Here is a 14,025-nt window from a genome sequence, read left to right on the forward strand (position 1 = left end):
CTTATTGGACAAAAGTCTTAACAATTTCATGAAAATATTGCATTAAATATAAGATTTATTCTCTGCAACTAGTTCCCATACTTACGTTTAACAAAAATTACATCTACATTTTTTCTCCGTCTAATACCATTTAGGACAAAACAAAAATCGGGTCAAACAAAAAGAAATTAGCAAAGCCGGCAAAAGCAGCATTTTGATTTTTTGACTGTTGACTACAAGAGAAATAAATCTGCGCATGATTAAAAAAAAAAGAAAAAAAGACCTTTTAACCTAAACAACGTTGGTTAATTAAAGAGGAGGTGCATTAAACTAAGAATTTAGATTTTTATTAAAATGATAAATTCAATTTTATTCAAACATCAATTTTAAAAATTTATTTAAAATTGTTATTGAACTAGACATTTTATAAAGTAATCTGAAATCATTATTGAAAATATTTTAATTTGTGGAGTTTCAAGGTTATCAAGTGATTTCATAGTATTTGAGTAAAGTTCCAAAATTAAAATAAAAAATAAAACACAAATCCAATGGATTTAGGTGATATTTTAGAATGGTTTAACAAAAATACTTAAAATTCTCTAATTATATAAAATCATCTAAAAACTCATTAAAAATCAAATCACCTCCAATTTTAGATTAAACCAAGCAATCGATGAAAATATAAAATGAAACTTAATAAGTACCCAAGGATATGGAAACGAAAGTAAAAACAAATTAACTCTAGTACCTTAGAAGCTTCTTGCTTGATGTAAGAGAATAACTCTTCAAGAGTCACTGTCTCAGGCTTAGTGACAACCTCAGTAGCAATCCTATTAGCAATTTCGGAGTTGGAACTCAACCTGAGAAAAAGACAGGAGCCAAAATATGTTAGAAATGACACATGAAACGTACATGAACAAATTATTGAATACACAGATGCATACCATCAAGATAATCCTTGGAAGGCTGATCATCGGCATCCATAAACACACGAGACGATGACAAAGAAGTGAGAGCAAGGGTTCTTGTTAATAAAAAATGAACCGATGTGATTAACCATAACATGCATTGCCACTGCCTCATCTAACAACAAAGAATAACCTAATACAGTTCCAACTCAATTACTACAACTATGCTCTGAATATGAGTAGGACGTCTAGTAGGGAATCCTAACCTCCGAGATGTATAGGGAGGGTTCACAGTGGTGACCAAAAGAACGCTTGGGATGCTTCCATACGACTTGAATTTCTTGCAGAAGTCGGCTGCAGCCTTGTCCCACAGATAAGAGCTTCATCACCTCTGCATAACAAAAAAAGAAACATGTGTTAAAAATAACAAATAAAACAATGAGAGCGATTAACAGAAGGACAAACTTACTCATGTGTCTGAACATGAACACATAGATCCGCTTCTCTGCTATGTCAACTTTGTCAAGAATCATATGGTCCGTGATAGTCCGTCCGTCCATTCACCAGCTTCATATGGGCAACATAATCTGAGATAGAACAATTTAAATCCGCAGACATCAAACATAAAACTCTAATAATATACAAAACGTGTCTAGACTCAAACATGTGTTACCATAAAATAAAGATCACCCTTGGAGTCACAGTTGGCCTTAAATCCTCATAGCTGTGGAACCTGAACCTATCTTCTGGAATTAGAACCGAAGGGTTCTCAAGCACCGACAAAGAAGAATTCCAAGAGAATGAGACAGTGGCGACATGATCAGCAACCCGATACTGATCTTTGTTTCTGGATCCGAAAAAGTTGCTCAGGTTATAGACAGAACCAGCTACCAAAAATCAAATGCCCCAACACATCCGGCTGGGACAAAACCCTGAACAACAGCACCTTGTGAATAAATTCAAATCATTGATTAGTATAATGCTATCTCAATCAAACAATACTAAAGCAAAAAAATACATAAAGAGGAAGAAGTTAAAAAAGACAGACAAACCTCTTCGCTGATAAGCAGCATCTCTTGTCCAATTAGGGTTTTTGTGTTTGGGTTGCGAGCCTCCCAGAAGTGAATCAAACGAAACCTCAACTCAGCTTCGCATGGGCAGAGAGAGACATCTCTGAACAACATCACTTGGTCGCGATGCACGGAGGAGAGAGCGGTATCAACCTTTGGGTTCATCGGATTGGCAGATGAAACAGCAGCTTTCTCGTTAGGTTTCATCACAATCGACTGTCTTCTCGATGGTCTTGCGGTCTGTGGAGATCGAAGATTTGCCGGTGTGTTCCATCGCGATGAATGTTTGAGAGAATATTATCAACTTTGATGGAAAGATAATATTAGGTAAACAGATTTTATAATTAGGAAAATAGCGAGAAAGGCTAAAAGAATCCATTGAATAAGTTCAACCAAGGTTTGATTAGATGAGTTAGTGGACAAGTTAGTTAATCGGCAAAACGGATTTGAAGAAGAGAGAAATCAAAGAACTGGAAGTTGAAAGGTGGGAGAAGAACAAAATCAGAGTTGCGACAAACATCGCGTAGCACATCGAGCCATCAGCTGCATAATGTGGGCTGAAAACATAAAGATCGGAGAGGCCCAGAAGCCCAAACCGAGTGAACTCGACGATGACGTGGCCGTTTACTGCAATACTATTGGAGAAATTTCCCATCTGACGTCGATAGCTTCACAGGGCTTTATATTGTGCTTTTAGTATAGTTTTGATTTTGATAGCCATTTTTGTTTACCATACTTCTTCTACTGTTCTACATAACATGATCCATAGATTATATTTTATTAAATTTTATGATAAGCAATGCCACAAATTTATGAATATGTATTCCTCTATGACAAGACCATATTTCCTGGGTTTTTATTTAAACAACAACATTGTCCATTTATTGGGGGATTAGTAAAGCAGCTCAAGTAAGATGGATCATCCCCTGGGAAAATGCATAACTTCTTGCAATCGGCATGAATTTTACAAGGACCTCTGTACACACATCTGTTTGCTGGAAAATTGAATGAAAACAGTATAAGTAAATATGTATTAACTTCTTATGTAGCATTCTCTGCTCTATATATATGAATAATATAGGAAGAAAATATTACCAGTAGACTGAGAAAAGAGGAGAAAAATAATTAAGAGTTGAGAAGCAACTTGAAACTTTTGTGCTGACATTATTATTGTCTCTCTAGCTTTATTTTTTGGTGAAGATAATTTTTGGTTCTGCTTCAAGTTTTTTAGATTAAACGATCATGGTCATATCCTTTTATATAAGGGGTTAGATAGGTGCAAATCCATCCCTACAGTAATTGATTTCTTTTTAAAAGGAAAGAATCTAAATACCTTAAAAATCAGATTGGAAAACATATCTCATAAAATCTTGCATTAATTATAGAATATATTATAAATAGATATTCCTAGATTTTCTCTTAATTACATCCAAATAAAATCTTTTCAAATCTATTTATTTACTATATAAATATATATTCATATTTATTTAAAATATTAATGTTATAATTCGTTTTTCACTTTACAAATCTTTTAAATATTTAATTAATTTCGTAATTAATAATAGACTAGATGTATATTTTATTTTTATTAAAATAAACATTTTAAGTATCTAATTAATTTTGTAATTATATTAAACCCATGTACAATTTTGTATTAGTTTGTGATATAAATTTATATAATATTTTTCAATTAAATCTTTGATCTCTAACAATTAAGATTTGTTAATATTTGTAGCACATGATTGAAAAATATGTCATCAGTATGAACAATAGGTCTACAAATGCTATTTTAAAAGTATATTCGGTTTCTATTTTAAGTGCTGTTTTAAATGTTATTAAATTTAATAGATGGTTTTATTTCATATTTCGATAATAGAAGTATATGACTGTTTCGTTTACAAAAATATAATCAAGTTCATTTTTATATAAACCATATTCATAAATGTGATTTTTTGTATCTTTTATCTTGTGCAATTTTGAAATGCAATAGATATTATACCAGGTTTTGTCATTAGCATAAATTACATTTATTCAGTCAAATATTTAAATCATAAAAATAATTCGATTAACATATATGTATGATCAAAACCTAAAATACAAGTATACCTTTAAGGAAATTAATATCTAAGTTAATATTAATTTGAATGGATTTTATCGTAAATATCAAAAATGTAATATTTTAATTAGTGCTCATGTTTTAATAAGAGAGATATCACTAATAATTTGAAACAAAAATAAATAAATTACTGCATGCAAGCTATAAAATTGTTATATTTGAAAATGCTATAAAACTATTAATAATTTGGTAAATACTAAAATTATATATCACTAATGTAAACTATATAGTTACATGTATAAAAATGAAAATAATCACCCACACAAAATCTAGTTTAATCTAAAATTGGAGGTGATTTGATTTTTAATGAGTTTTTAGATGATTTTATATAATTAGAGAATTTTAAGTATTTTTGTTAAACCACTCTAAAATATCACCTAAATCCATTGGATTTGTGTTTTATTTTTTATTTTATTTTGGAACTTTACTAAAATACTATGAAATCACTTGATAACCTTGAAACTCCACAAATTAAAATATTTTCAATAAGGATTTCAGATTACTTTATAAAATGTCTAGTTCAATAACAATTTAAATAAATTTTTAAAATTGATGTTTGAATAAAATTGAATTTATCATTTTAATAAAAATCTAAATTTTTAGTTTAATGCACCCCCTAAGTATTTTCTCTCAGTCTATTAAACACATTTATGACAAAATAAAATGTCAGGTCAAACAAAAGAAATACCAAAATCCTCAAAAAAGCATATTGACTGCTGACTAGATTTTATTGCCATTATTGGTAGAGTTTTTAAAAAAAAATATTTTATGTCATTTAATCAACTTTTAAATGAAGCATAAGAAAAACATTTAAAACTACGATGTTTTTTAAAAACTATGATGTATGGCTATGTGACTTTTTCATTTATATTTTCATGGTACAATGTTAATCTCTTAAATATTTTAAAATAGTTAAAATAATTTTATATTATTAATACATTTTATCAAATAATGTTAAAAACATAGAGTATTGCAGACGACATAACTTGGTCCCATACTTACTTATTGGACAAAAGTCTTAACAATTTCATGAAAATATTGCATTAAATATAAGATTTATTCTCTGCAACTAGTTCCCATACTTACGTTTAACAAAAATTACATCTACATTTTTTCTCCGTCTAATACCATTTAGGACAAAACAAAAATCGGGTCAAACAAAAAGAAATTAGCAAAGCCGGCAAAAGCAGCATTTTGATTTTTTGACTGTTGACTACAAGAGAAATAAATCTGCGCATGATTAAAAAAAAAAGAAAAAAAAGACCTTTTAACCTAAACAACGTTGGTTAATTAAAGAGGAGGTGCATTAAACTAAGAATTTAGATTTTTATTAAAATGATAAATTCAATTTTATTCAAACATCAATTTTAAAAATTTATTTAAAATTGTTATTGAACTAGACATTTTATAAAGTAATCTGAAATCATTATTGAAAATATTTTAATTTGTGGAGTTTCAAGGTTATCAAGTGATTTCATAGTATTTGAGTAAAGTTCCAAAATTAAAATAAAAAATAAAACACAAATCCAATGGATTTAGGTGATATTTTAGAATGGTTTAACAAAAATACTTAAAATTCTCTAATTATATAAAATCATCTAAAAACTCATTAAAAATCAAATCACCTCCAATTTTAGATTAAACCAAGCAATCGATGAAAATATAAAATGAAACTTAATAAGTACCCAAGGATATGGAAACGAAAGTAAAAACAAATTAACTCTAGTACCTTAGAAGCTTCTTGCTTGATGTAAGAGAATAACTCTTCAAGAGTCACTGTCTCAGGCTTAGTGACAACCTCAGTAGCAATCCTATTAGCAATTTCGGAGTTGGAACTCAACCTGAGAAAAAGACAGGAGCCAAAATATGTTAGAAATGACACATGAAACGTACATGAACAAATTATTGAATACACAGATGCATACCATCAAGATAATCCTTGGAAGGCTGATCATCGGCATCCATAAACACACGAGACGATGACAAAGAAGTGAGAGCAAGGGTTCTTGTTAATAAAAAATGAACCGATGTGATTAACCATAACATGCATTGCCACTGCCTCATCTAACAACAAAGAATAACCTAATACAGTTCCAACTCAATTACTACAACTATGCTCTGAATATGAGTAGGACGTCTAGTAGGGAATCCTAACCTCCGAGATGTATAGGGAGGGTTCACAGTGGTGACCAAAAGAACGCTTGGGATGCTTCCATACGACTTGAATTTCTTGCAGAAGTCGGCTGCAGCCTTGTCCCACAGATAAGAGCTTCATCACCTCTGCATAACAAAAAAAGAAACATGTGTTAAAAATAACAAATAAAACAATGAGAGCGATTAACAGAAGGACAAACTTACTCATGTGTCTGAACATGAACACATAGATCCGCTTCTCTGCTATGTCAACTTTGTCAAGAATCATATGGTCCGTGATAGTCCGTCCGTCCATTCACCAGCTTCATATGGGCAACATAATCTGAGATAGAACAATTTAAATCCGCAGACATCAAACATAAAACTCTAATAATATACAAAACGTGTCTAGACTCAAACATGTGTTACCATAAAGATCACCCTTGGAGTCACAGTTGGCCTTAAATCCTCATAGCTGTGGAACCTGAACCTATCTTCTGGAATTAGAACCGAAGGGTTCTCAAGCACCGACAAAGAAGAATTCCAAGAGAATGAGACAGTGGCGACATGATCAGCAACCCGATACTGATCTTTGTTTCTGGATCCGAAAAAGTTGCTCAGGTTATAGACAGAACCAGCTACCAAAAATCAAATGCCCCAACACATCCGGCTGGGACAAAACCCTGAACAACAGCACCTTGTGAATAAATTCAAATCATTGATTAGTATAATGCTATCTCAATCAAACAATACTAAAGCAAAAAAATACATAAAGAGGAAGAAGTTAAAAAAGACAGACAAACCTCTTCGCTGATAAGCAGCATCTCTTGTCCAATTAGGGTTTTTGTGTTTGGGTTGCGAGCCTCCCAGAAGTGAATCAAACGAAACCTCAACTCAGCTTCGCATGGGCAGAGAGAGACATCTCTGAACAACATCACTTGGTCGCGATGCACGGAGGAGAGAGCGGTATCAACCTTTGGGTTCATCGGATTGGCAGATGAAACAGCAGCTTTCTCGTTAGGTTTCATCACAATCGACTGTCTTCTCGATGGTCTTGCGGTCTGTGGAGATCGAAGATTTGCCGGTGTGTTCCATCGCGATGAATGTTTGAGAGAATATTATCAACTTTGATGGAAAGATAATATTAGGTAAACAGATTTTATAATTAGGAAAATAGCGAGAAAGGCTAAAAGAATCCATTGAATAAGTTCAACCAAGGTTTGATTAGATGAGTTAGTGGACAAGTTAGTTAATCGGCAAAACGGATTTGAAGAAGAGAGAAATCAAAGAACTGGAAGTTGAAAGGTGGGAGAAGAACAAAATCAGAGTTGCGACAAACATCGCGTAGCACATCGAGCCATCAGCTGCATAATGTGGGCTGAAAACATAAAGATCGGAGAGGCCCAGAAGCCCAAACCGAGTGAACTCGACGATGACGTGGCCGTTTACTGCAATACTATTGGAGAAATTTCCCATCTGACGTCGATAGCTTCACAGGGCTTTATATTGTGCTTTTAGTATAGTTTTGATTTTGATAGCCATTTTTGTTTACCATACTTCTTCTACTGTTCTACATAACATGATCCATAGATTATATTTTATTAAATTTTATGATAAGCAATGCCACAAATTTATGAATATGTATTCCTCTATGACAAGACCATATTTCCTGGGTTTTTATTTAAACAACAACATTGTCCATTTATTGGGGGATTAGTAAAGCAGCTCAAGTAAGATGGATCATCCCCTGGGAAAATGCATAACTTCTTGCAATCGGCATGAATTTTACAAGGACCTCTGTACACACATCTGTTTGCTGGAAAATTGGATGAAAACAGTATAAGTAAATATGTATTAACTTCTTATGTAGCATTCTCTGCTCTATATATATGAATAATATAGGAAGAAAATATTACCAGTAGACTGAGAAAAGAGGAGAAAAATAATTAAGAGTTGAGAAGCAACTTGAAACTTTTGTGCTGACATTATTATTGTCTCTCTAGCTCTATTTTTTGGTGAAGATAATTTTTGGTTCTGCTTCAAGTTTTTTAGATTAAACGATCATGGTCATATCCTTTTATATAAGGGGTTAGATAGGTGCAAATCCATCCCTACAGTAATTGATTTCTTTTTAAAAGGAAAGAATCTAAATACCTTAAAAATCAGATTGGAAAACATATCTCATAAAATCTTGCATTAATTATAGAATATATTATAAATAGATATTCCTAGATTTTCTCTTAATTACATCCAAATAAAATCTTTTCAAATCTATTTATTTACTATATAAATATATATTCATATTTATTTAAAATATTAATGTTATAATTCGTTTTTCACTTTACAAATCTTTTAAATATTTAATTAATTTCGTAATTAATAATAGACTAGATGTATATTTTATTTTTATTAAAATAAAAATTTTAAGTATCTAATTAATTTTGTAATTATATTAAACCCATGTACAATTTTGTATTAGTTTGTGATATAAATTTATATAATATTTTTCAATTAAATCTTTGATCTCTAACAATTAAGATTTGTTAATATTTGTAGCACATGATTGAAAAATATGTCATCAGTATGAACAATAGGTCTACAAATGCTATTTTAAAAGTATATTCGGTTTCTATTTTAAGTGCTGTTTTAAATGTTATTAAATTTAATAGATGGTTTTATTTCATATTTCGATAATAGAAGTATATGACTGTTTCGTTTACAAAAATATAATCAAGTTCATTTTTATATAAACCATATTCATAAATGTGATTTTTTGTATCTTTTATCTTGTGCAATTTTGAAATGCAATAGATATTATACCAGGTTTTGTCATTAGCATAAATTACATTTATTCAGTCAAATATTTAAATCATAAAAATAATTCGATTAACATATATGTATGATCAAAACCTAAAATACAAGTATACCTTTAAGGAAATTAATATCTAAGTTAATATTAATTTGAATGGATTTTATCGTAAATATCAAAAATGTAATATTTTAATTAGTGCTCATGTTTTAATAAGAGAGATATCACTAATAATTTGAAACAAAAATAAATAAATTACTGCATGCAAGCTATAAAATTGTTATATTTGAAAATGCTATAAAACTATTAATAATTTGGTAAATACTAAAATTATATATCACTAATGTAAACTATATAGTTACATGTATAAAAATGAAAATAATCACCCACACAAAATCTAGTTTAATCTAAAATTGGAGGTGATTTGATTTTTAATGAGTTTTTAGATGATTTTATATAATTAGAGAATTTTGAGTATTTTTGTTAAACCACTCTAAAATATCACCTAAATCCATTGGATTTGTGTTTTATTTTTTATTTTAATTTTGGAACTTTACTAAAATACTATGAAATCACTTGATAACCTTGAAACTCCACAAATTAAAATATTTTCAATAAGGATTTCAGATTACTTTATAAAATGTCTAGTTCAATAACAATTTTAAATAAATTTTTAAAATTAATGTTTGAATAAAATTGAATTTATCATTTTAATAAAAATCTAAATTCTTAGTTTAATGCACCTCCTCTTTAATTAACCAACGTGTTTAGGTTAAAAGGTCTTTTTTTTCTTTTTTTTAATCATGCGCAGATTTATTTCTCTTGTAGTCAACAGTCAAAAAATCAAAATGCTGCTTTTGCCGGCTTTGCTAATTTCTTTTTGTTTGACCCGATTTTTGTTTTGTCCTAAATGGTATTAGACGGAGAAAAAATGTAGATGTTTTGTTAAATATTAATATTAATTTGAATGGATTTTATCATAAATGTCAAAAATGTAATATTTTAATTAGTGCTCATGTTTTAATAAGAAAGATATCACTAATAATTTGAAACAAAAATAAATAAATTACTGCATGCAAGCTATAAAATTGTTATATTTGAAAAGGCTATAAAACTATTAATAATTTGGTAAATACTAAAATTATATCTCACTAATGTAAACTAGATAGTTACATGTATAAAAATGAAAATAATCACCCACACAAAATCTAGTTTAATCTAAAATTGGAGGTGATTTGATTTTTAATGAGTTTTTAGATGATTTTATATAATTAGAGAATTTTAAGTATTTTTGTTAAACCACTCTAAAATATCACCTAAATCCATTGGATTTGTGTTTTATTTTTTATTTTAATTTTGGAACTTTACTCAAAATACTATGAAATCACTTGATAACCTTGAAACTCCACAATTAAAATATTTTCAATAAGGATTTCAGATTACTTTATAAAATGTCTAGTTCAATAACAATTTTAAATAAATTTTTAAAATTGATGTTTGAATAAAATTGAATTTATCATTTTAATAAAAATATAAATTTTTAGTTTAATGCACCCCCTAAGTATTTCTCTCAGTCTATTAAACACATTTATGACAAAATAAAATGTCAGGTCAAACAAAAGAAATACCAAAATCCTCAAAAAAGCATATTGACTGCTGACTAGATTTTATTGCCATTATTGGTAGAGTTTTAAAAAAAAATATTTTATGTCATTTAATCAACTTTTAAATGAAGCATAAGAAAAACATTTAAAACTACGATGTTTTTTAAAAACTATGATGTATGGCTATGTGACTTTTTCATTTATATTTTCATGGTACAATGTTAATCTCTTAAATATTTTAAAATAGTTAAAATAATTTTATATTATTAATACATTTTATCAAATAATGTTAAAAACATAGAGTATTGCAGACGACATAACTTGGTCCCATACTTACTTATTGGACAAAAGTCTTAACAATTTCATGAAAATATTGCATTAAATATAAGATTTATTCTCTGCAACTAGTTCCCATACTTACGTTTAACAAAAATTACATCTACATTTTTTCTCCGTCTAATACCATTTAGGACAAAACAAAAATCGGGTCAAACAAAAAGAAATTAGCAAAGCCGGCAAAAGCAGCATTTTGATTTTTTGACTGTTGACTACAAGAGAAATAAATCTGCGCATGATTAAAAAAAAAGAAAAAAAAGACCTTTTAACCTAAACAACGTTGGTTAATTAAAGAGGAGGTGCATTAAACTAAGAATTTAGATTTTTATTAAAATGATAAATTCAATTTTATTCAAACATCAATTTTAAAAATTTATTTAAAATTGTTATTGAACTAGACATTTTATAAAGTAATCTGAAATCATTATTGAAAATATTTTAATTTGTGGAGTTTCAAGGTTATCAAGTGATTTCATAGTATTTGAGTAAAGTTCCAAAATTAAAATAAAAAATAAAACACAAATCCAATGGATTTAGGTGATATTTTAGAGTGGTTTAACAAAAATACTTAAAATTCTCTAATTATATAAAATCATCTAAAAACTCATTAAAAAATCAAATCACCTCCAATTTTAGATTAAACTAGATTTTGTGCGGGTGATTATTTTCATTTTTATACATGTAACTATCTAGTTTACATTAGTGATATATAATTTTAGTATTTACCAAATTATTAATAGTTTTATAGCATTTTCAAATATAACAATTTTATTGCTTGCATGCAGTAATTTATTTATTTTTGTTTCAAATTATTAGTGATATCTCTCTTATTAAAACATGAGTTCTAATTAAAATATTACATTTTTGATATTTACGATAAAATCCATTCAAATTAATATTAACTTAGATATTAATTTCCTTAAAGGTATACTTGTATTTTAGGTTTTGATCATACATATATGTTAATCGAATTATTTTTATGATTTAAATATTTGACTGAATAAATGTAATTTATGCTAATGACAAAAACTGGTATAATATCTATTGCATTTCAAAATTGCACAAGATAAAAGATACAAAAAATCACATTTATGAATATGGTTTATATAAAAATGAACTTGATTATATTTTTTGTAAACGAAACAGTCATATACTTCTATTATCGAAATATGAAATAAAACCATCTATTAAATTTAATAACATTTAAAACATCACTTAAAATAGAAACCGAATATACTTTTAAAATAGCATTTGTAGACCTATTGTTCATACTGATGACATATTTTTCAATCATGTGCTACAAATATTAACAAATCTTAATTGTTAGAGATCAAAGATTTAATTGAAAAATATTATATAAATTTATATCACAAACTAATACAAAATTGTACATGGGTTTAATATAATTACAAAATTAATTAGATACTTAAAATGTTTATTTTAATAAAAATAAAATATACATCTAGTCTATTATTAATTACGAAATTAACTAAATATTTAAAAGATTTGTAAAGTGAAAAACGAATTATAACATTAATATTTTAAATAAATATGAATATATATTTATATAGTAAATAAATAGATTTGAAAAGATTTTATTTGGATGTAATTAAGAGAAAATCTAGGAATATCTATTTATAATTTATTAAGAAACAAATATGTCTATGTATATCATTAATGAATGAATGAGTTGTTATTTCTAGTAAGGGTCCATCTTGTTAAATATCACACATGGATGAGAACTCATGACTTCTTTTTAATATAATACATATACCCCTTGATGTTTGTTTAGTTAAGATTGAATATTTATTGAAAAGAATATATTCTATAATTAATGCAAGATTTTATGAGATATGTTTTCCAATCTGATTTTTAAGGTACTTAGATTCTTTCCTTTTAAAAAGAAATCAATTACTGTAGGGATGGATTTGCACCTATCTAACCCCTTATATAAAAGGATACTAGATTATGACCCGCCCTTGAAAGGGCGGATATGTTTTTTGTTTTAAGTTTGTTTAGAAATTTTATTTTTATATTTGTGATTTTTAGTCATATTTATGTTTTTATTTGTATAATATTTTTCTTAAATGATTAATAAGAGACTTGAATTGGATTTTCTTAAATTATCTAACATATGAAAATTTGAATTGGATTTTTTTTGTTTAGATTTACGATTTTATAACCAAATATATTTTAGATTTGGTAACAACAAATTGGTATATTTTTTGAGATTCCAAGTATACTTGGAACTGTAATTATCTATCAATATAATTGTTTACATAATTTTTTACATTTTCATAATTTCCGGTGACATCAATTATAATTGTTTAAATTTTATATTTTTAACGATTTAGTACGATCAATTAGCCATAATAATCATTCCTAATTTTGGTTTTATTTTTTAAATCTGTATTTATTTTGAATTACAATGGAATATAGTTAGAAATATTTATTATATTTCATTTAGTTTTACTATCGATTTATGTTCTATTTTTAAAATTAGATCGAGTAACATGGTATCTTATGTAGGTATATCACCATATAAACGTAAGGGGAAAGAAATGAGAAAGAGAAATATGTTTATTGATAGTGTCATCATCAATTACTTAAAGAAATATGTCTATCAATGTTAATAATTTAGTCTTATGTCGATTTTGAATAAGACTTAGTTGAAGAAGTATAAGTCTATCAATGGATGCTGAGATGATTAACTGTAGTTGAAAAAAGTTTGAAACGCATAGGACAAATGTAAAACATATGTCGAGAAGAAGTATTATATTGATATCTCCAATAAATGAGATATGCCAAGTATAGTTCTAAATTATCAATCTTACTTTAAAGCATCGATGGTTTTAATATATGATAACTGTTATTAGTAAATATTAAGGTATATATTTAATATTAGTAGATTAAGGATACGTGGAAATAACAGAAAATGTTAATTAATAGATAAGTCCCAACATTTTCAATAGGCCCAAAAAATTTATGCCAAGGTAATTTTCAAATAGGACTCTATTTTAATAGAGTAGATGACCATGATGGTTTAATCTAAAAAGCTTGAAGCAGAAAC

The 14,025-nt window shown here is 27.8% G+C and overlaps 1 protein-coding gene across 10 annotated transcripts; it reads right to left on the reverse strand.

The window, feature by feature from the left end:
* Positions 1-24: 24 nt before the first annotated feature.
* Positions 25-8,385, reverse strand: LOC108822383 (uncharacterized). 10 transcript variants are annotated; one of them, XR_008937517.1, is made up of 13 exons: positions 7,010-7,563; positions 6,636-6,903; positions 6,432-6,549; positions 6,229-6,353; positions 5,999-6,137; positions 5,803-5,914; positions 1,940-2,952; positions 1,561-1,833; positions 1,357-1,474; positions 1,154-1,278; positions 924-1,062; positions 728-839; positions 25-229 (listed from the first exon to the last, which is right to left on the reverse strand). XR_008937517.1 is itself a non-coding variant. In XM_056992127.1 (6 exons), the coding sequence occupies exons 3-6, from the start codon at positions 1,445-1,447 to the stop codon at positions 835-837; spliced, it is 360 nt and encodes a 119-aa protein (XP_056848107.1). In that variant the 5' UTR covers positions 1,448-1,474; positions 1,561-1,833; positions 1,940-2,487; the 3' UTR covers positions 650-834. The 10 variants fall into 10 exon arrangements, 2 of the variants coding, with proteins under 2 accessions (XP_056848107.1, XP_056848108.1); XR_008937516.1 differs by lacking the exon at positions 25-229 and adding an exon at positions 8,123-8,385 and having other exon boundaries at positions 650-839; positions 7,010-8,022; XR_008937521.1 differs by lacking the exon at positions 25-229 and having other exon boundaries at positions 650-839; positions 1,561-1,819; positions 7,010-7,564.
* Between the last annotated feature and the right edge of the window lie 5,640 nt (positions 8,386-14,025).

The sequence above is a fragment of the Raphanus sativus genome, chromosome 8 (genome assembly GCF_000801105.2).
Source record: "Raphanus sativus cultivar WK10039 chromosome 8, ASM80110v3, whole genome shotgun sequence".
In the NCBI taxonomy this organism is placed as follows: Eukaryota; Viridiplantae; Streptophyta; class Magnoliopsida; order Brassicales; family Brassicaceae; genus Raphanus; species Raphanus sativus.